General features: G+C 37.1%; 1 protein-coding gene across 5 annotated transcripts in view; it reads left to right on the top strand.

Moving 5' to 3' along the window:
• Positions 1–24,066, top strand: part of csmd2 (CUB and Sushi multiple domains 2) — a 320,658-nt gene that overhangs the window by 211,112 nt on the left and 85,480 nt on the right. For all 5 annotated transcript variants that reach the window (XR_007186350.1, XM_048201499.1, XM_048201498.1 and 2 more), the window contains 3 exons: positions 1,185–1,376; positions 5,417–5,543; positions 23,369–23,571. Coding sequence is in view for 4 of the 5 variants with exons in the window: in XM_048201499.1 (XP_048057456.1) it covers positions 1,185–1,376; positions 5,417–5,543; positions 23,369–23,571 (522 nt within the window). In the remaining variant the exon portion in view is untranslated. The remainder of the gene's footprint in view (positions 1–1,184; positions 1,377–5,416; positions 5,544–23,368; positions 23,572–24,066) is intronic.

Below are 24,066 nucleotides of genomic sequence, written 5' to 3'. Positions count from 1 at the left end.
GATTGATTGATTGATTGATTGATTGATTGATTGATTGATTGATTAAACTGGAACTACATTCAGAATTGAGTATTAAAGGTGCCCTAGATTGTTTTTTTACAAGATGTAATATAAGTCCTAGGTGTCCCCTGAATGTGTCTGTGAAGTTTCAGCTCAAAATACCCCATAGATTTTTTTTTTTATTAATTTTTTTAGCTGCCTATTTTGGGGCATCATTACTATGCACTGATTTTTTCAGCGCGCCGCCCCTTTAAGAGATGCGCTTTCTCTGCCCCACGAGCTCTCGACTATATATACATCGCATAAACAAAGTTCACACAGCTAATATAACCCTCAAATGGATCTTTACAAGATGTTCGTCATGCATGCTGTATGCATGCTTCGAATTATGTGAGTAAAGTATTTATTTAGATGTTTACGTTTGATTCTGTGTGAGTTTGAGGCTATGCTCTGTGGCTAAAGCTAACATTACACACTGTTGGAGAGATTTATAAAGAATGAAGTTGTGTTTATGCATTATACAGACTGCACGTGTTTAAAAATGAAAATAGCAACGACTCTCGTCTCCGTGAATACAGTAAGAAATTATGGTAACTTTAACCTCATTTAACAGTATATTAGCAACATGCTAATGAAACATTTAGAAAGACAATTTACAAATATCACTAAAAATATCATGATATCATGGATCATGTCAGTTATTATTGCTCCATCTGCCATTTTGCGCTGTTGTTCTTGCTTGCTTACCTTGTCTGTGCACAGATCCAGCCGTTAATACTGCCTTTCCTTGTCTAATGCGTCGAATGGGCTGGCATTATGCAAATATTGGGGTCATACATATTAATGATCCCGACTGTTACGTAACAGTCGGTGTTATGTTGAGATCCGAGTGTTTTCCGGAAGTCTTTCAAACAAATGAGATTTACATAAGAAGGAGGAAACAATGGGGTTTGAAACTCAATGTATGTCTTTTCCATGTACTGAACTCTTGTTATTCAGCTATGCCGAGGAAAATTCAAATTCTGATTCTAGGGCACCTTTAAGACAAACCATGGTACATATACACATTCCTTAAGATTTATATGTAAATTCCCTTTTAATGGATTTAGGAATTATATATACTTTATATATATATACCAGAGGAGAGGTTTTCAAGGACACACTCTTTTCTTTCTTTTTTGCAGGTTTTGAGCTGGTGAAGTGTGAGGACCCAGGTGTGCCTCAGTTTGGCTTTAAACAGGAGGACAAAGGTCACTTCGCAGGCAGCACGGTGTCATATAGCTGTGATCCTGGCTACAGTTTAAAGGGCCCGGAGGTTTTGACATGTCTCAGAGGGGAGAGGAGAGCATGGGACAGCCCCCTCCCACTGTGTGTGGGTAAGACACTAAATACTCACACTCATTGACAGTGCCTTCCTCAGTAGAGCCAATTACTGTGTGGATGTCTATCAGCAAACATAATTGTACCATGTGTACTGCCATATCAGATGTTAGGTTCGTTAATTGATAAATATGCTACCAGTCAAGAGTAATCATTTACTGAATGTAGCCAATAATCTTAAAAGCCTTTCATTCTTATATACTTTATATATACTGTTTTTCTGTGGAAGAGTTTATAGTTCATGGTTGGGGAAAAAATTGGGGAATTTTAAGTGTTCAGTATTTCTCATCACTTCCTCTAGCTGTATTAGTATGTCATCACAAACTTTAAATCTGCCACATGGCCTTCTATGATACACTCTGAGAAATCGCTTCATGAATATGAACCCCCAAAGCAGAGAGAGTTCGATTAATTTGAGCACTCTTTTTTTTTTTTCTCTCTCTCTCTTCATGTGTGTGCATCTTCTACCACCCACCCTTAAAATCAGCCTGGGTTTTGCTCAGTGTGAGTTTATCACAGACCCGCTTCTGCAGTGCTGTTGAATTTTGAATTATAGTGCTTTCTCACCTGAGCCTATGGAGACCTTTAGGCAAAATTGAAATGCTTATATAGAGAGGGAAGAAATAGAACTGTAAAGGCATGAGCAAATATTTTTCATCCACCATAACAGGAAACTAACTAGTACTGTAGAAAACAGAGGGTGGACAGTGAGAAATGAGAAGTTGGTGAGAATAAGAGAAAGAGGGAGGGGAGGAGAGGAGAGAGCAGGAGAGAATGAGAGAGCAAGAAATGTAGTTTTATGACTTACGAAGCAGGTCATCTCAGGAGTTGAAGAAGATGGGTTTGTTTCATTGTGATTTATGGCTCTGCTGTCCACTATGGGAAGATTTGTCTGAAATTTGTCAGAAAGAAAGAAAGAAAGAAAGAAAGAACTGCAGGAAAAAAGAGCAAGAGAGACATATGAAAGTAAAAAGAAAGAAAAAAAGTTACAAATCTCACCTTTGAGATATACAAAAGAAATGAAAAATCTTGTTTAATGTGTGTTTTCATTCTCGATTTTCTTTCTCATTTTTATCCAGTTTCTGAAACCTTTGATTCTCAGAGAAGGGACAGAAGGTTGTGATCCTGAACATCTCAGTAGTGTGCAATTTGAGCACTGCAAAAAAAAAATAATAATAATAATAAAAAGTAATCCATATTTATGTCTTGTCTTTCAGTACAAATAGCTAATCATCCTAACACACATTAGCTGTTGGCTTAGAAAGTGAACTTAGTTTAAGATATATTCTGTTTAAACTAATATCTTAAACCATTTTGCTTACAATTTTGTAAGTAATCAATATATCTTGTTTTAAGAAGGTTTACATGTTTGTACTGGAAAACAAGATTAACATAATGATTAAGAAAATAGTTCATTGCAGAGGTTATTACACTATTTTTTCCACTTTTCTCTCACATTCTGTCCTTGTCTTCAACTTTTTTGCATTTAACAATTGATTTTTTTTTTTTTTTTTTTTCTATGCTGCGCCAACAGAAATGCAGAAAAGTCTGTCTCTGACTATGATTATACCCTTCAGTATGTATGACAATGGCTAGAGAAACTAAAGTGAGCATTTGAACACATTGCACTTGCGTGCCGTGACATGTATATCTCACATGACTACAAACACTGGCCACCGTGTTATTTATGTCATTGCTTGACCGAGACTCAAGGAGAAATGTGTAGGGAAAGTGTCTGGAACAAAAGTGCCCCCTCCACTGACTTGATTGTGCTTCATTCCTATACTTCAGTACTGTTTTGGAGAAATAGTACTTGCTGAATTCTTATTTCTTCCTACAGTTCTTTATTTCTTTGCAAATATTTCCTTCTTTTTACTTCAAAGTCTCCATTCTCCCCTTTTATAAAAAATAAATAAATAATCTTACCGAGCTAACAACCCAATCAAAAATCAAGCGTAGCATCAATTCTTGCAGGTCGTGTCAGTCAAACTCGCATCAGCTGACTTTCAGCTGATCCACATCTACCTATAGGAATACGAGGCCTATCACAGCATCATATATATATATATATATATATATATATATATATATATATATATATATATATATATATATATATATGATGCTGTGATAGGCCTCGTATTCCTATAGGTAGATATATATATATATATATATATATATATATATATATATATATATATATATATATATATATATATATATATATATATATATGACGCACAACTTACATTTATTGTTCTATACTTGCCTGTAAATTTTACAAATTCACAGTATTTCCAATTTGCATAAAGGATTATCCTAAAAGCAAGCAAGTCTACAGTATATTTAACCTCACAGACTTCAATGACTGAGTGCTGGTGTGTATTAGAATGAGAGCCCAATTATTCTAAACTTATTCTAAAATATTTTGGTAACATATTTTGCGTCCAAAAGTGTAAGCACTTCAAACCTTTTCACCATACACTGCAGAGTGTGTTGCTGCAATATTGACAGACTTTTTTGATCTTATTGAGATTTACTCTGAATCCTGTCCTGGCCCTGTATATATGTGTATGTACGAGTGTACACTGTGTAAGGGCGCACGCATTTGACCTCTTGAAATGATCATGATGATGGCAGGAGTTGGACATAAGACTCTCAGAACTTCCTGATCCATGAAACTGGAACTGTCACACGCACTGGGCCCAACCTCCTGACAAACAAGTGATTTGTTTCCCCACTGCCCGCTACCACCAGCACCACCATTGCCCCAGTGCAAGATGGATAGTCATGTCTGGTGCAGGACAGATTACCAACACTATCAGTGGTATTAGCCAAAGGAAATATGCCCTCCCTTGGGAAGGCTCAATCCTGGAGGTGATATACGGTCACATTATTCTGCTCATCACTCATAAAGCTCTGTGCTGAATGTATTCTTTTAAAGTGGAAAGTTATACGTGCCCTTCCACCTGATGATGCATCGCTTTACAGCACACCTTGTACCATCCTTTCTTGAGGGATTTAGGCTATGTCTGCATTAATCTGGATACATTTGAAAACGGTGTTTTTGTTTCAAAAAGCTTGCTGTCTACACTTACATTTTCCAAAAGTTACTCATCCACACTGATACCAAGAGAGCAGATATAATAAAGTTCTCACTCTATTCTTCTTAGTTTTATTAGCAAAATATCCCACCACTCACTGTTGCATCCAGGTTTTACTCAAAATTGTTTGGTCTAAAACGTAATTGTTGGAATGTTTTGCCACAGGACAGCAATTGCGAGTACATTTTCTGGCATCTTTGCAGAAAAATTCTACAAAGGAACATTTTACTTTAGCAACACTGTGAAAGTAAATAGCAGACACAACAATGCCGCTATAACCATAGATATCTATGGGTACAATATGCATCACATGACTAAACATGCATCATCATTTTCGAATACCTCCGTTTTCACAGTTCACTCTACAACCTGAAACTGATCCACTTGGGAGAGAGTTTTCAAAAAGCTCTGTCTTCATTGACAAAAATGCCATCTCAGTGTGGACGGAAGGCCAAAACGGACAGAAAAAGATGTATTTTTAAAGAAAAACGCATTAGTATGGATGCAGAATCCCTTACGGAAGTGGACCTCTCACTTAAAGGATTTTTTTCCCCTCTTGTTTTTAAAGTGAGATTCATTTTTAGTCAGTTTTAACTGAGAGAACACCAAAGACCTGAAATTTTTCACCTATTGACATTCAGTCATGCATAGTCTACAATGAAAATTTGTGATTTTAAAATCTAATTCAAACCTGATAATCAATGTTATAATGTAAAATTAACAAAAAATATATTATATGATATGATATTACATTATATTATATTTAAAAATGTATTCATTAAATAATTTCAATTTTACAAGAGAAACAAAATTTCACTAGTGCCATCAGATATTTGGACCCCACTGTGTTTGCTTATTTATTTATTTTGTGCTTAAGAGCTGTGAGCTGTCATTGAAGGATGGTGCTTTTGTTTATCTCTTTCTTCACCCAGCCGAGTGTGGAGGAACGATTAAAGATGAGCCCATGGGCCGGATTCTGTCTCCTGGTTACCCAGCACCTTATGAGCATAACTTGCACTGTGTCTGGACTATTGAGGCGGCACTTGGAAGCACCATCGGGTGGGTATCTACTCTTCCATTACCCCCCTCCTCACCATCTGTCCCTTCATCACGCTGTTTGTCTTTTGATATCTTCATCTGCCTTGAAATGTAACTTCCAATCATATCTTTCATCCAATATCTTCGACCTTGAATTTCAAGCCATTAACCCTTGCTGATGATCCTAAGCTCTGGGAAGTTCCTTAATTGAGTCATTCCATGAAAGGATTGTTCACCGTGTTTGTTACATACATATTTACCTCTAAATGGGGACATTCCATAGACTTATATTGTTTTTATATACACCTAGTTATACAGCTAGTTATAAATATATAACTATAAACTTAACTCACACACAAACCCCTAACAAAAAAAAACATTTTTTACAATTAAAAAAAACTTTCATTGTATACCATTTTTATTAACGAGGATGTCCCCAAAAGGAGGTTATATATATATCAAGAGTCATATTGTTGCTACTGATAGGAGGCCATGACCTTGATAACAAGAAGAGTAGCTGCCATTTTGGTTTGAAATGTTTAGATATAAATTTAGATATTCCTGCCTAATAATTGGTATTCATGAAGCAGGAGCACAATGTTTTTTTGTTATAGTTTTTTTATTATTTAAATAAAAAAAAAAATAAACACCCATTTCATCGAGTGGCTCAAGATGTCCATCCTTCTATCCCACCACGCATGCCATACTGCATCTAATTGGTTTGATGGTGTTTTTGTCAACTCTCGCCTTAGCCTCAAGCACCGATTGGCTGGCAGGCTGAGCAGTATCTCTGCACATGCCAGTATTGTTCATCGTGCTGTCACAGTCAGCAGGACTCAGAAAAGCTAGGAGGACATTAGCACTTTGGCAGTCCTACAGGCTGACCTCTTCCCTTCCCCAGCAAATCGCTCCCTTTTGCACTAATGAATGAACATGCCCCCTTGTTAATTGCCACTCGTTTCGCCAGCGTAATTTTGCATGAAATCTCGCCGCTGAGCTCTGCCTAATTTGTCCCGGGCTTTAATTGTGCTGTTTATCAGATACTATCCCCGCCCTTTATCTAGACACTTTAAAAGCTCCCAGACACTGCTTTCTTGCTGTGTTAAAGTGGTTCAGAATTGACATTTGATTTGGTGTTGCTGCGCTGAGGGATTTGTAAGGTGCCTTGAAGCTCAATCAAATTTCCCTTTTATCCTGTATCCTTTGTGTCCATAAATAGTTGGAAATGAGCAATGAGGCGAGTGTAATTATATCATAAGGGTTATTGAGTATCAAACGTTGGTACACCCCTCCAGACGCTCAAGCGAGACGAGCAAGCCATATGTAATATTTCAGGTCACCTGTCCTTTTTTGTATATTCATGTAATTTAATACAGTCTGATACTCAGATGTTGCCTTCTTGAAGCCTGTACTTAGTCAGTGTCATGTAATAATTGCCACAAAAAACAATGTTATCACAGTGTTCTTAAGCACAAATGTGGAGTGCCTGAAACCCTGTTACCTCGTAAATCACAAGTGGTTTCTCGTGGATTATTTCATTTATATTTTCCCCACTGTCTTTACTTTACTGTCACTTTTGATTAATTTAATGCATCCTTGCTAAATAAAAAAAAAAAAAAAAAAATCTTACTGACAGCAAACATTTTCATATATTTTGGGAACCAAGTGAGTTACAACTGCCACTGGGTAGTAAGGGTGCTCCGATCAAACGGGCGACGATCGTTATTGGACGATAATTGTTTTATATACTTTGATGAAGGCCGATCAGAAAACTTGCGAGACAATTGTTCTGTGCGCAGCTGAACTTGCTTCGCTACATTCACTGGTCTGGCAGTTCTACCAAAAAAAAAAAACTATAAATTTGAAAAATTTGAAAAACTATAAATTTGCAGTGTTATTGCGGAGAGATAGCAACGACAGCAACCCTACAGCGATGACAGAAAGAAACTAGGGCTGTGCGATATTAGTGTTTTTCTTACCTTAATAGCGGTGCGCTTTTATTCCTCCCTAAAAGCAAAACTTAACATCCAAATCAGCTATATCAATGATTGTCATAAAATACAGTCTACTGTTACTAAACTGCAGGATGCAGTTGATAAATAAAATGAGTCAAACTGCTTTAAAGGTGCCCTCGAATGAAAAATTTAATTTATCTTGGCATAGTCAAATAACAAGAGTTCAGTACATGGAAAAGACTTACAGTGAGTCTCAAACTCCATTGTTTCCTCCTTCTCATATAAATCTCATTTGTTTAAAAGACCTCCGAAGAACAGGCGAATCTCTACATAACACCGACTGTTGCGTAACAGTCGGGGTGTATGCCCCAATATTTGCATATGCCAGCCCATGTTCCCAACATTATGAAAGGCATTAGACAAGGGCGGCCAGTAACATCTGGATCTGCACAGGTGAATCATCAGACTTGGTAAGCAAGCAAGAACAATAGCGAAAAATGGCAGATGGAGCAATAATAACTGACACGATTCATGATAACATGATATTTTTTGTGATATTTGTAAATTGTCTTTCTAAATGTTTCGTTAGCATGTTGCTAATGTACTGTTAAATGTGGTTAAAGTTACCATCGTTTCTTACTGTATTCACGGAGAAAAGAGCCATCGCTATTTTCATTATTAAACACTTGCAGTCTGTATAATGCATAAACACAACTTCATTCTTTATAAATCTCTCCAACAGTGTAGCATTAGCCGTTAGCCACGGAGCACAGCCTCAAATTCATTCAGAATCAAATGTAAACAATATAACAGTATATAATACTCACATAATCTGCATGACGAACACTTTGTAAAGATCCATTTGAGGGTTATATTAGCTGTGTAAACTTTGTTTATGCACTGTTCAAGGCAAGCGCGAGCTCCGTGGGCGTGGAGCACGAGAATTAAAGGGCCAGTAGCCCTGAATCGGCTCATTTATAATGATGCCCCAAAATAGGCAGTTAAAAAATGAATTTAAAAAATCTATGGGGTATTTTGAGCTGAAACTTCACAGACACATTCAGGGGACACCTTAGACTTATATTACATCTTTTTTTAAAAAGTGAAAAAAAGCAGCGAAAGAGATACTGTTCTCCAAGCAGCTTTTTTTGCACCTAAATGTTTAAATGCACACAGAAATATGCCAAAAATGCCTGGTTTGATGAGTATTCGCTTAAAAACAGACGGTTAGGTCTTAAGTGAACATAAACAGTTGGAAAATAAATCACATGTGTAACAGTATATTGGACCTGTGCATTCGGCTGCCCCTTCAAAAAATATCTGCATAACACCCTATGTACAGCCAGGTTTGCCTTTATTGGCTAGCAGCCACATCTAGTACAACATGAAGACATCCGAAGTGTTTACCACCGAAACGTGTTAGCTAAGTAAACATGTCTAAACTTGAGAGTAGTGTGTGAGTTATTTAAAATCATATTAGTTGGAAATCATGTTCCAATACTTCATTCTGCAAGCAGCAGAAATTATTTCCAAAAAAAGGCTGTTTGTCAACACTAAACAGCTGTTACTGTGCATTTGTGTGTGATGTGCTGTTTATTTAAATATATCTAGTACAACTATATGAACACATATGAGTATCGCAGGTCATGTAATGCGGTGTTAGAATGTGTCTGTGTTTATCCTCTTCCTGTATGTCTGTGCTTAGTGTTATTATGAGATCCCCTTCCACAGGCACAGTATAATTAATAGATTGGGTACCTTCCAGTCTCAGACCTAGTTCCCCAGTGTAAGGTATGCACATACATTTCTTTGATCTCATCTCAAGCAATCAATTATTCAGGATCATTTGCAATGCAATGGGATTGAGATTATGTCCTTAGGGATAGACTGGTGTGGTGTATGACCAAAATCAACCCTTATATAACAGTAATTTTGTGCCACAGTAATGGCATATATTATGAAACACTTCCTTTTAAGTAATAAATCTACAAATTGTATTATTATATTATATATAAACACATAAACTACCTTTAAAAACTCTGGGGTTGGTTTAGAAATATTGTCTTCAGTCACTTTTTATCAATTTAATGCATTCTTGCTGAATATGAAATAGATTATATACAGTAAGTCTATAAAATTCTCTTTTTTATGCTGCAGTATTATATGATGTGTCAAACTGAAATTGCTAATCTTTTTAATTATTAAAGTTGTATACACTGCAAGTGCCATCTGCAACGCACTTTGGAGTGTGTGCTATATTTTACAGTTTGATGTATTTTTTTTTTTTTTAATTAGATATACCTCAGTATAAGTGCTTTATATCTCTTTATAATAGGAGATACATTTGTACTGTCATAGGGTGTATGCTGTGATACCGCCCAGCTCCAGCTGTCCTGTCCTGGTGGACTTCCTTATCCAGAGGGGCTGATGGAAAAGTCTTGTGTGTGGAGACATAAAAGGATGTGTAAGGGTGGACTGGGATGGTTGTATGATGTGGCAGGATGTTGACGGGCAGGGACACACTTTGGGGTTTCATGAGGCAGGGGGTGCAGGCGATATTTCATCATTCTTTCATCACAGACACATCTCCACGTCTGAGATGCCTTTGTTTGGCAAAGGTGATAATTACTTTTAGCAGCCACTTCACACGCACACTCACTCACACACACATACACACACACACACAGAAAGATATACTGCCTACCCCCAAATGTTCTCATCCACGTGGGATTAGACATCGGTTAAGCCTGCTGTTCCAGAGCCGGTTTGGAACATTCGTGTCGCAGCTCAAAGGATCGTACTGTCACACTCATGGCTCATCTGCAGTCACGAAAGAAATCTGAGGAATTAACGGAAGCTGGGGTCCCTCTTCCCTATTCTGCTGTTTTATCAACCTCTTTTTCTCTTCCTCTAAATCCTTCAAGTCATAAATTAGCCCTGTTCTCTTCTTGTTCCCATCCCATCTTGTCAAAGTTTACACACATTTCTTCTCTTTTTTTTTTTTCTTTCCTTTTTCTTGGCTTGTTCAATTCATTGTCGTCGCACTTCTCTCCATTTGTTCTCTTGCAATCATTTTTTCCCGTTGAACCAGAAGAGAAGTCACCTAGGTTGACGACTGGACTATTCAATCAAAATTTTATGACTGTAACTAATATTGTATACAATTACATATTTTTTAATTTATTTATTTATTTATTTTTATGTATTTATTTTTATTAATATTATTATAAAAATTGATTATGGCAAATTTAAATGGGTTATTGTGCAGGGTTATTACAGTTTAGATTTTTTTGTTGTTGTTTTTTTCTTCCCTATTTTTGAAAACACTTCTCACTGAAACTCACAGGTCTCACTTTTAGAATGAATATGTCTCACACATTAACAATAATGCTAGATACAAAATGAATATCACAGTGGGAAAGTTGTTGGTTTGTCAGTAGGGTATTCTGCTTTTAATTCATGTAATGGTTGCCTGGCTAACAATAGTCTTGGAAGCTCAGGGTACAAAAATGTCAATATGTCTTGGCTTGCGGGATGCTTAACATCATATTTAAGGACAGGGTTGCAGTCATATCACATGACACATAAATTCAAAAGCAACAACAAAACCAGTGCAAATAATACAGAACAACAGTTTGTTTTTGTTTGTTTGTTTGTTTGTTTTTTTGTTTGTTTTTTTTTGCATTATTTATTCATGTGGTGTGTGCCAGGAATAATAGTCCTGCCTCCAGAACCACTGGCATGATTGTGTGCTTCTTTAGTAGCTTAATCAGCAACATCGACCAGCTTGACCAGCCAAGATGCTAATGAACATCATCATTATGTTGTTCCATTAGCTAGACCAGCACCACACCAGCATAAACCAGCCTGGACAAGCGTGGAAATTGTTTTTGGAGTAAAGGCAGGGCTGGAATATATATATGTGTGTATGTGTGTATATATATATATATATATATATATATATATATATATATATATATATATTTCTCCTCATTGTAATTGCCCCCCGGATGTGCAAGCATAGGCAAGTGGTTAGAATGCCCGTGCATAAATGATCTGATCGGTTGCTTTTTTTATCAGAAGGTTGGACAGGCACAGGGGAGAGACAGACCCCCCAAGAGTCTAGAGTTGATCAATCAATTAATGAGGCTAATTTTTAATGAGCTGTGAAATTGTGCCGTCTCACTTGCAATGTCTGCTTGGTCATTACTCTCAATATACAAACTGTCAAAGTTTGAAACTCACAATTTTTCTAAAAGGTTAATGTACCCCAAAATCCAATACTTTGCTAAATGGAGGAAATGTGCTCACGCGCACCGAGAATAATCTGATGATAAACACCCGGATGGCTCTCCTGCCGGTGTTCTCTGGGGAGCACTTTGCAGTGGGGATGGCTGACAGCGCTGAAGGGAGGATACCGTGCATTGTGGTTAGAAAGTGCTGTGCACTTGTTTTTAAGGTGGCCAGGACCTCATATCTGCTGAATCAGACTGAGAACTGCTTCTTACACTTGTACAATCTGCCAACACTGCAGATAAAGATAACTAATCATTAATGCATCAGCTAGTTCCACCCACTCTTCTCTAAATTAAGTTTTTTATTTATTTATGTACTTAAATTTTCATGTTATATAATGAATTACAGTCTGTTTTTATTTATTTATTACTAGACAAATGCTAGACTAACATGAATTTCTAGGCAGTTTTGTGCTGGTTATTGTTGGTTTGGTGCTGATCTAGCAGGTCTAACATAGCCGTACTATTCATCAGCAGAATTTAACTGGTGAAGCTAGCCAACAAACATGGCCTCTCTGATAAAGTTTGTTGTCCAAGGACGTCTTTCTGGATTTGAAGATGCTAAATGAGTTTGAGCGTTGATTTTGTGGCCTTGACCTTGAGACCTTTTGAAACTATCTTCTCTCAGACTTTCACTGCCCTGGAAAAACTGCTTCGAGCAACATGAATGATGCAATAAATGAATCACTTTCTCTATTCCAGTTCATTAAAATGGACAGCCTGGTTCTTAGACAAACAGGTCATGCTCTGGGACTGAATCTGTCTTTTTTTTTAACCACAATCAAAACTTGTCCTCTCCTTCAATCAAATAGCTTAATAATCCAAATTGCAGTCATACCCATAAGGGATATGTCCTGCACAGATATGTGTATAAAGGTGCCCTTGAGTAGCTTTATGTTCTATACTCTGCTGCCGTGAGAGATGAGAACCATCATTGCAGTGATTGCAAGGCAGCACTGTATTGATATTCTGACATCATTTTGTTTCCTTCTTCGGAATCTCCTGTGGACTCACAATGATCTTACCGCAAGTGATGGCATCATTGTAATAGAGTGCGGGTTCTGAAAGTAGAAATTCAATTAATCTGTAGGGAAACTGATTTATATACAAATCTACAAATCAATTCTTCAATGTTAAAACAGACAAAACAGACCTACTGTGAGTTAATCAATGCTATATGCTTTAACTGAAACCATCATCCCACATCATCCCACATTACTTAACTTGTCTTCAAAATAATTGTGTTTAACAGTGTAATTCCTGGTGGTAAAATTAAATTATCCATGATTCTGCAAAAAGATTCTACCAATTAGAGATCCACGACAAACAAATTGTGCTCTATATCAAACCAAAATGTATTCAGACACCTTGAACATTTCATTCATTAATACCGTTTATTCACTACAAAATGACAAGATCTCAGAGTTAAACTGTGTCAGAATAACACTTAGGGTGTTTTCACACCTATGGATCGCTTGTTTTGTTCCGAAACAGGGACTAAATTTGTTACAATGTTGCATTTTCTTCTTGGTTCGGTTTGCTTTCACATAGCAACATTTCAAAGCGTACCAAAATGCGTTGAGCCAAGTCACATGCGAGTAAAACTGTCCTCTCATTGGTTTCCGCTGCGTCATCCATCAAAATAATTATTGACAAGCTAGCTCCATGAGCTTATTTTGGCTTTATTTGTAACTGCCGAGACACACACAAACACTTTTAAATGTAGCCGTCTCTCCCGCTGTTAAATTATATACTCCATTCATATTTGCTGCGGCAAATTCAAACGCGCGCTCTTTCTCTTTCTCTCCGTCTCTGGATTTCCCAGCGCTGTCTAGTAGGCGACCTGTTGTCCGTGTGTCTGTCGAGAGAGACCATCTGAATTTTATAATGAAGCAGAGCGGGAATTGAGACTTCGTCGGGACAGCATTCTCGCACGGAGAAGTGTAATTACACAACAGAGGCGCTCGTTGGTTTTCAGATATGGTAAATAATGTGCTCACTCACAGAATCAGACATTACTGCTTTTTATATCACATTTTCCGTTATGAAAATGATATCATATGGTTCGTTGGTCCGTTAACTGGGTCGGATTGCTTTCACATCTCAAGCGAACCGCTCCAGAGTTCGTTTGAAAGCGTACCGAGACCACCTCTTCAAGCAGGTCTCGGTACGCTTGTTTGGTCCGCTTTTGGTGCGCACCCGAGTGCGATTACTGCTTTCACACCTGCCCAAACGAACCGCACCAAAGGGGGAAACGAACTCTGGTACGATTCAACCGAACTAAATGAGGCAGGTGTGAAAGCACCCTTAAGCAAAACATGGTCAGGTCAAAGTGTCTGAATAATTTTTGGTTCCAAATTTTTATCAGTTTTACTGGTAGTCCACTGTATGAAGAATTTTTGGGTATAATATGTCACAGTTTACTTTATTTTGCTATCCTCACTTACATAAATGAACTATAGTGTCCTGCACCCACTAGTAAAAATATTGTGATTGGTCTTCTTTCTTGAATTATAGGCATATTGTCATAATTGTGATTCAATTCAGATATTTTGCATTTACTTTAATACTGAATTGTGATGTGCTTCTATTTGTCTTGCTTCACACATAACAGCCTTTACACAAAAGCAGCTCTGATCTTTGCCAACTAGTAAGCACTGGTGTTTTCTTAGTACAGGACATCTCCATCTCTAAACCTACTGTCCACACATTATTTACAAAAATGCTACATTACCTGATTTTTCTCTCGATACACCAGATCCGTCACTGGTTGCTTAATATTCAAGAAGTGACTCGAATGAGTTTCAAGAAACTATAAATTTCTCAAGTACACTTATCATGGACATTTTCACAAACACCTGCAAATGCTTCTCACGTTCTTAACAATCATTAGATATTCATCTCATGCTTTCACAGATTGCCATCTTATTTATGTTAATATCTTGTTTTTTTTTAATGTCTTGTATGTTTTCAAATGTGCTTTTCATTATTTTATTATTTACTCGCTTTTTCCATTCCCTTCAGAATAATGAACACCGGCCTTGCTATATCGTCCATGTAGATTTTGTTCTCAAGTGACTTGCCTGGTTAGACGAATAAACAAATAAATGCATCCACAGACATGCATTCACAAACCTCACGTCGCTCCCTGTCTGCCAAGTCATTGCAGCAGGAACACGGGCGAGACTCCCGGGGTAGCAGCGCTGTTTGGTATTCATATGACACAACTCTCCTCTCCATTCGCCTTTCTTCCTCTCCTTCTCCCTCTCTTTGGCACTTCCTTTGACATCTAATTGAACCGCTTTGTTTCTTAAAGATTCATGCAACACTTTGCTTACCTCTTGTGCCCAACTTGAAAATTGTGGTCTTAGTTGTTTAATTTGGAAGGACAGGAGTCTTGGCTCAGTCTTATGCTTGTTTTTGAGTAAGTAGTTGCTTTTGAAAAAGAATAAAGCGAGTAAATGAGGTTGTGGATGACCTCTGTTGAGATCAAAAGTATTTTTTCCATCACGAGATGCAGTTGACCTCTACATTTTGCGTGGTTTGAGGGGAACAGATCAAACCTTGTGGGGTTTAGTCTTTCATCTCCCTCCGCTTTCCCCTTTGTATTTAACATGCAAATCTGACAGACTGTAACCACCCACTCTCCTGCCAACGCTCCCCACAACCCTACCGACCGCCATCCCATCAGCGAGGATTACATGAAAGAGTTGTAGAGCAGTAGAGAGAGAAACAGGAAAGGATAGGCGAAAGAGTAAAACGCATTTCAATAAATAAAAAATGAACATGAGGATTAGTTAACGATAGTGGCGTATGGATTAGCTGTACCAGTATGATGTTTGTTCAGGCAAGACCCTCGTTCTCCACTCAATATCCGTACCTCTCTCCTTCCTCAAAGACCTGAGACTGAGGGTTATTAGCTGAACATCACGACCAGTGCCGAGTTCAAGGAAACCCCTTATGTTAAGAAAAACTAGTTAAAATTTGGAACAGTACTGAGGGTTTCTTATGGGTTTTCTTTCTTAACTTAAAAGGATAGTTTATCCCATTTCCGCAGCCTTATGTCATTCCAAACCTGTTTGACTTCCTTTTTTCTGTGGAACACAAATAAGTTTTTGGAAAAAAAAAGGTTTTGGAAGATGTCTCAGTAATGTCTATACAATGAAAGTATTCAATGTGTTGACACAGACAGTTGAGATATATTTCTTTAAAATATTGCCTTTTGTGCTCCGCAGAATTGAGACACAAGAGTAAATAAATGGTGATTTTTTTTTGAGGGGGTTGAACTATCCCATACTGGCTCAGTCTGGTTTAGCCATCATAAAGCAGCCTGAATCCGCACAGAATCGGTTCTAGTCTGATTAAGAATTAAACATAAATAAAGAGTATGTGAAGATGAAATAATTCTGTGAGCAAAGTTTAACTGTGCATTGATCTTCTGTATTCAAACTAATGACCATCAAAAATGAAACATTTTCACCAGCTTGAAAATGTAACTAAATTGATCTTTTTTGAGCAGGATAGAGTACTAATGTAATTGAATAATATTTTGAATTAGTTTTATTTTTATATTTTCAGTTTTATTTATTTATTTAGTTTTAGTAAGTGTAATTGTGCTATTATATTTATATTTTATTTTTAATTTTAATACTTCAAATTTATTTCCATAGTTGCCAAGGCAATAGACACATCTCCACGTCTGGATTTTTTATATATATATATATATATATATATATATATATATATATATATATATATATATATATATATATTTATATTTTTTTTTTTATTTATTTATTTTTTTTTTGTTGTATTTTATTATTATTTTTACTTATTTATTTGTCCGCTGGAGTTTTAGAGGGGTTTTGGATGAGTTTCAACTGATTTAAGCAGGGTTTTTTTTTTTTTTTTTTTTTTGAGAATATAAAAAGGTGAGAATGAGAATATAAAAATGTATTTTAAAAGATGTGACACTTCAGGCTGGTTTATGATGGATATTGTTGATTTGGTGCTAGATTAGCTCATTGACATAGAAGCTTGTTGGCGACACCAATAGACCAGCATCCAAAATACAACACAAGCTGATTCCATCAACTGCACGTAACACCTGCTTTAGCATCTTGCAGTTAAAGAGGAAGCTGGCTGGCACTAACGGAATGGGCGCATCATTGTGTGCCTGCTTTCCCTTGAGAAACCAGCCGCCACTTGCGTAGATTAGCGCTTTATCATTAGCATGACACAGATATGTCCTGTCGGCAGTGATGCGGTGGATGTTGGAGTCTGAGGGGTTTTCTGAAGTGCTCGTTTCCTCACAGAAAGCAACAGTGTGTGTGTGGTAAAACTTTGGGTTGCCAAATGAGTGGAGGGGGATGGAATAATTTGGTTCTTTATCAGATTTGTAATAGCACTCTGGCTGTAGGCTGATTAATCTCATTTAGAACTTCTGGATTGAATAATGTTGCTCTTTCTGCCTGTCTCGCTGCCTCCTCCTGTCTCTCTCTCTTAAGCCCCCTTAACACTGATTGTGATGTTATAGCTGGTCACTATGTTGGTCACTGTCTACACACACACACACACACATTTGAATAATTAATTTGAATAATTAAATAAAGATGAAACATTAAGTTACAGAAGCTATTCAGTCAAGAGTGATTTCTTCGACGTTTGTCTTTTGATTAACATTAAACACACAAAGCAGAAATATTAGACTGCTGTCCCTTTAAGACATAATTCAAAGATCCAGTACACTGAGACTGATACACATGCGCTGTCTGTCTCGTTTTTCTCTTAAGACATAACCTACTATGTTTTTTAGGATACTCGCTAAGATGGGAACGTTGACATAATTTTTGTGTGAATTTGTCCCTTTAGGTGCAGGACTTGAAAGAGAATTTGCGCGAGAATATTGCGCGCTGTGACGCAGCTCTCCATGAACGCGCTTCGAATGAGCGCACACACAGATCTCCTCACAGAGCGCGCAAGCTCTCTTTCGCGTCTTAAGGATGAATGTTTAAATTGTCATGGTTTAAAGAGTTTAGTTTAAACAAAGATAGCAACGTGAGATGTTCAGGTCTCACCTGCTCTCGTGCGCTATCAACACCCGGGTGATGACGGCTTAAATGACCGGTCATAGAGTATTCGGCACGTCATTGAACGTTTGTTTACGAAGAGTGACTGTTTTGCCCATGTTCTTTTGATCATCGCTGTTGTAATGTATTGGGAAACCAGAATGCACATCCATCGACTGAAACATACATTAGCCCAATCCGTCAGTCTGTTTTGCACGTTGTTTTCAACAAACCCTATTATAAATGCGTCATCAGATTTGGGATGAACCGCGTTGCAAGTGTGTGTCGAACCGTGGGTGGAGAACCGAACGTTATGACGCAATTTCAATGCTTCCGTATTTTTTTTTTTTTTTTTTTTTTTGTGTTAAATATGAGTTAAAATATTTTAACACGTTAAGGGTTTTGAATTAATCGCAAGCGTTAACGTTGATATAGCGTTAGCGTTAACGTATATATATATATATATATATATATATATATATATATATCAGAGGTCGCGTTAACCGAAAATTATCCGTCATTGACGGAATTTTTTTATCAATGACGGAAAAATCTGAAGGCCGTCCGTCACGTTGACAGATTACACTGAGGGTGATATATATTGTAAATTGTAACTGTAATTCCCACCCCTGTCCAGTTGGTGGCGAGTGCGCTCCAATGTAGCAGCAGAGCACTAGATCCAGAACAAAAATTAAACTGGCACGAATCTTTTGCTATGCGTTTGATAACGCACAGGCGAGTACCCAGAAGCTACAACTAATCTATCACGCCACATTAAAGAGCGCCAAAACTGTATTTATTGCTTGAATTTCTCAATGAAATGGACAGAATTTGAAATCTGAGACTTTGTTCCATATCAAAAGCAACACAAAGCTTTAAGCCTATTGCGATTTAGGCCTATTGGATGGGAGGCACACTAGTTTATTCATCAACTGAAAACAGCATATAGCCTACCAAAAGATCCAATGGGATTTACGAATCAATACTGGTCTTATGAATGTGACCAAAACAGCAAGAAGACATTTTAATTGTTTATTAATAAAGTAATGTTTTCTGAATCATTGTCGGTTGCAAAGATGAAGTTGACATTACTGACTCTCATAATCTCCTCATAGTGCAAGCGCCTAGAAAGAGAATGCACTTCATACGGTTTAGTCTACATAATCAGTGTAGCCTATTTCTTTTCGGTATGAATTATTTAGTTTTCGTTAAAGTAGATATTTCAAGCTTTCTATAGATATTTTTCTTATGTCTGCGAGGCAAGCAGCCGCTGAGTTTCGGTTCATTTAGCCTATAAGACGCGCTCCAGTTCACGTGCCAGTGATCGCGCCCGCGCCTCCATGTCATGATTATATTGTCTGCTATATTTGCTTCTTATTTATTACATCCAGGCAATTGGTTAATGAAACATTTATTAAAATTAAAATAAAATTTTTACAAAACGAAATTCACTTTAAAGAAAGACTTTCTACAAAACAAAACTTAATGAAGTGGTCAAAATAATGTCTGACCCGTCATTTTAATTTTCATATTTTAATTATAATAACACATTTAATTGCTTTTATTTTTGTTCAAATGTGAACAAAAATAAAAGCAATTAAATGTGTTATTTTAATTTCAAGATGAACATTAAAATGACGGGTAATAATAGATTATGACGGATTTTTTACGACCCTGTCCGTCAAAATGACGGACAATGTTAAAGTCTAACGCAACCTCTGATATATATATACTAATTTGCATAAACTTTTCTCATACAAACTTTACCACATTGTGTTGCCACTGAATCCTGTCTTTCTTGTCAGTGGAAATCACTGACTCATTGAAAATGAATGAGTTCCCGCTGCTTTGTTGGTGTCGGTGTAATCGGGGCTTTACGATGCAGGGCCTTTCTTTAGTGTATACGCAGCTATAAATAACTGTTGGTCTCTTTCATTTCACACCCAGACTTTGTGCAGAGTGAAATACCTGTAGTTCGCACTGTTGCTGTATATTGTGTTTATGTGTTTCTTTCATACTGAATAGATGGATTTTTTAAATCCTAAAACCCACACAATTTAAAATTGAAACTGGGATTTAGAAATACTTCCCACTCACATCTTTATGGGTGAAGAAACACACACACAGAAAGAGGTGGAAACCAGGGGAAGCTCTGCTAATTCACTTACGTGAATTACAGTAAGCCAAGGTGTTTTGCTGCTGGTATGTATGCGCTGTCATGGCAACAATTCAGTGGAAAACTACACACGTATAGCCTACAACAGTGGTTCCCAAACCTGTCCTGGACCTGGAGGACCCCCACCACTGCACATTTTGGATATCTCTCTCATCTAACACACCTGATTCAACTCACCAGCTCATCAGTAGAAACTGCAAGACCTGGGCGGTTTCTCAATATGCGTACTTGTCTGTACTTGTGCTCTCGTGGACTTGTGAAACGTCATCAGTCGCTGTCCAAGTACTGTTCCAATTCAAAGTTCGCAACTAGCCAAGTTCAGTTCAAATTCCCGGATGTGTTCTTGATCCGCCCCTTTTATCGAGGATGCATCGAGAGGTGACTTGTGCAGACTTGAGTATCCCAGAATGCATCTCGCACTAACCAGCAAGCGTCAATAGTAAAGGAGAAACCCCGCATAATTTAAACATATTACTGTTTTTATGTCATGATATGTAGTTTTAAGAGTTTTTCAGGCGAGAATGTGCTGGTTTAAAGCTCAAATTTGTGGTTTATTGATAAAGATTGCGCCTTTCTGACAATTTGATCTGACGTTGTCGGAGTTGTGAGATCCAGGCGATCACCGGACGCTCAGCGCTCATGTGCCCAGCCAAGAGCAGCCTTACCTCGGCTAGTCCTTCTGACGTTTGCCGCTAGCTCCATTTTGGCTGAGGGCAACGTGACGTTTCATAACTTTATATATGGCTATTTAACTTTTGTATCCTACTAAAGCGCTGATTTTGTACACTTGACTGAATTGTTTGCTTTATTTCTTATTGTATATTCTTACCTTTTATAATGGCTATTATTGATCATTAAAACTGACATAAAACAAATAGAGACATGGTTTTGTTTTATGTTATAGCCTATTTCATTTTATTACAGTGAAGTTAATCAGAGTATGCACAAATAGTATTACATTTAATATTTTTGAAATATATACGAAAAGAGGCAGGGTTGTTTAATATTTCGTTTTGTTATAAATATATACACACTGCAGATAATCAATCACTCGTTGCCTGAGACTATTAATATGTTTTTGTTTGTTTTTTTAAATAAAACGAAAAGAGGCAGAGTGGTGTTTTATAACAAATTTCGTTTTATTGTTGGCTAAAATATACATAAAGAGATAACCAGAGAAGCCAGAGCGAGCTGAGTGACGTTATCAAGAACGCTGCTGTTCCATTTGCAGAATCACCGGACTTGTGTTCTCCCGTCCACGGGAGTTCGTTCTCCTGAGTCGAACTTGCCAAGTCCTAACTATCAAGGACACGAGTCCGAAGTTTGCGAACTTGGTTTTGAGAAACGGCCCTGAAGTAGGTGTGTCAGATAAGGGCGACATACAAAATGTGCAGTGCTGGGGGTCCTTCAGGACAATTTTGGGAACCACTGGCCTACAACAATTAGTTATTTTCATTCCAACAGCAGTCGTTTATAAATGAGAGGATTGCATTTTAAATACAACAGCTTTTGATGGACATAACTGGGGTCATGGGGTACATGTTTGTTTTTAAGAAATAAGTATCTAACTTGGCTTTTGAGACATCAATACTTTTCATACCGCCCCTGAAGTCACCCATGTGTAAAAGGCTTGTGAACCATGACGGATACGGTCAGCTTTTACACATGATCTCTTTTTCTTGCTCACTTAGCATTGACCTGCGGTAATTCATGGAATTGCTGTACTCGACCCATTGTCTCTTCCTGTTTATTTTGCAGAAAATACCCTTTTTTTTCTCTCTCTCTCTCTCTCTCTTTTTTTTTTTTTTTTTTGATTCTGCGTTAATGAAGCATGGTCTGTGTTAATGAGCTTTTGTGTTTTGTATGTGTGACAAAGTTCTCTGCCGCCTCCTTGGTTGAGGGCTTTTACTTCAGTTTCTTAAAAGCAGGCTCCTGACATCATTTACATAATTTCCTTTCAAATTGCTAACTGTTGATGATTTAACTCTTACAAATCGTTCCAGTCACACTGAGATTGGTTTATATGAACTTATGTGTAACAAGTTTTGTTTAAAATGTCTGTATTGTTCTACAAAAAAGGTTTTATTTTCTTGAATCTCCTTTAAAGCATTTTGTAAATGATACAGTGACTGTTAGGTTAGGGTTAATAGAGTAAGTTGACATGTAACATGTACGTTGACTCGCAAGTTCCTAATAGTCAGTAGAATGTCTGTTGGTGGACCATCAACATACAGTGTTAGCAGATATTAAACAGACAGTCTACTGGTCGTAGTGACTGGTAGTTGACATGTAGTTGCAAAGTGTTCCACAGATTGCTCTGCACACAAATGTCTAATAAATTATTTGGGACAAATGTATTTCCATTTTTAAAGATCAGTGTGAGAAAAGTGACCTACTTCTGAAGCATGTTGGGTTTTAGAATAACCAGCTTGAATTTATTTAATGCAGTACAGATGTTCCAAAAATTCTAAAACTCTAATTTAATTTATTGTGCTTTTTGATTTCGTGCTTTTTGGCCCTTGTTTTATTTTGTCATTTGGATTTTTGTTTCTGGTTGTACATTTCTCTAATTAGAAAAATAAATTTTTCTTTAGTGTGCATCATAATGCAGTAGACTTTTCTCAAGAGGTGAAAAAAAATCTATTTTCCTAATGTCCCCTTATTGCAGTACCTGCAGCAACAATATACAGAGCCATTTCTGTAGAGACAATCTGTTATAATTATCTGTAGAGAGCACTTTGTTAGTTATGTATACAGTTCCTCGTGCATTAGTAAAGTAATCTGGTTCTGGCATTTAGGTTCCAGAAAACAAGTACATTTCCCTCAGATTGGAAGTGTCTCTTTCATGAATCACTTCCTAAAGTCCTTATTTAATTTCTGTTTCTTAAAGGTTAATGATTTTAATTGCTGCATGTTCCACCTTATAGCTGAAAAAGATATTTTCTCTCATTCATTAATATTCTTGTTTATATGTATTACCCGTAAATGAAATTTTGCAGGCGTCAGTCGACTAATTTTCACTTACTTTTGAGTCTTATTTTTTCTCTTTATCTCTTCTCTGTCTGTCTCTCACTTTCATATCCTTCTAATATTAAGTACTATCCAAGTGCTAATTTCCTGGTCTGGCAACTCCAAATTAACCATATCTCTCTTAGAACAAATTATTATTATATAACTAGTGGAAACCTGTGAAAATGTACAAATTAACACCGTGATTCCAATTACTTCTCTTTCCCCTTGGTGCCAAATACTGTAGATGTGATTGCTTTCTCACTTTTTCTCTCTTCCATCCAACTATTAGCTTCTTTAATCTAAACTGTCTAATGTTATGTTTGTTCGTGTAACTCCACAGGTTGCATTTCCTGGTCTTTCACACAGAAGAGGTGCACGATGTTTTGCGGATCTGGGATGGGCCTCAGGACGGAGGTGTGCTCCTGAGAGAGCTGAGTGGCTCTACTCTTCCTCCAGACCTTCACAGCACCTTTAACTCTGTCAGCCTGCAGTTCACAACTGACTTCTTTACCAGCAAGCAGGGTTTCGCTCTGCAGTTCTCGGGTATGTGTTTTACTCCATTCACTCTCATTCCGCTTCACAGCTCCACACTTTCACCAGCGATCAAGCGTAGATTGTTTGATTACAGAATTCACAGTCCTTGTAGATGCTTTAAAGGATTAAATAGTTCATTCCCTCAGATATGAAGTACATCCTTTTTTTTTTTTTTTTTTTTTTTTTCTTGTGCATTGAATCAAATTGTTGTGATTCATCATGGAGCTATTTGATTTGGTTCAAGGCTTGAACACCTTTATTATTATTATTTTATTTTTTATTATTACTTTTTTAATGTCAATGCAGAATATGAACTGAAATCTTTCAGAACAAGGTCGCTGTAAAGTGGGCGGTTGCACGCTTATATTTATCTGGGTTGCAAAAACCAGAATATTGCAAAAACAAAATGTAAAAAAAAAAAAGGTGTTTTCTTTCCATGTGTTCCAAGAGACTGTTGCTCTTTTGATTAAATGTATAGGGCGATTAGCAGTTTTGGAAGATAAT

Source organism: Megalobrama amblycephala, linkage group LG9, assembly GCF_018812025.1.
Source record: "Megalobrama amblycephala isolate DHTTF-2021 linkage group LG9, ASM1881202v1, whole genome shotgun sequence".
NCBI lineage: Eukaryota > Metazoa > Chordata > Actinopteri > Cypriniformes > Xenocyprididae > Megalobrama > Megalobrama amblycephala.
Note: the sequence above shows the minus strand (reverse complement) of the source record. Positions and strands in the feature narration are given on the sequence as shown.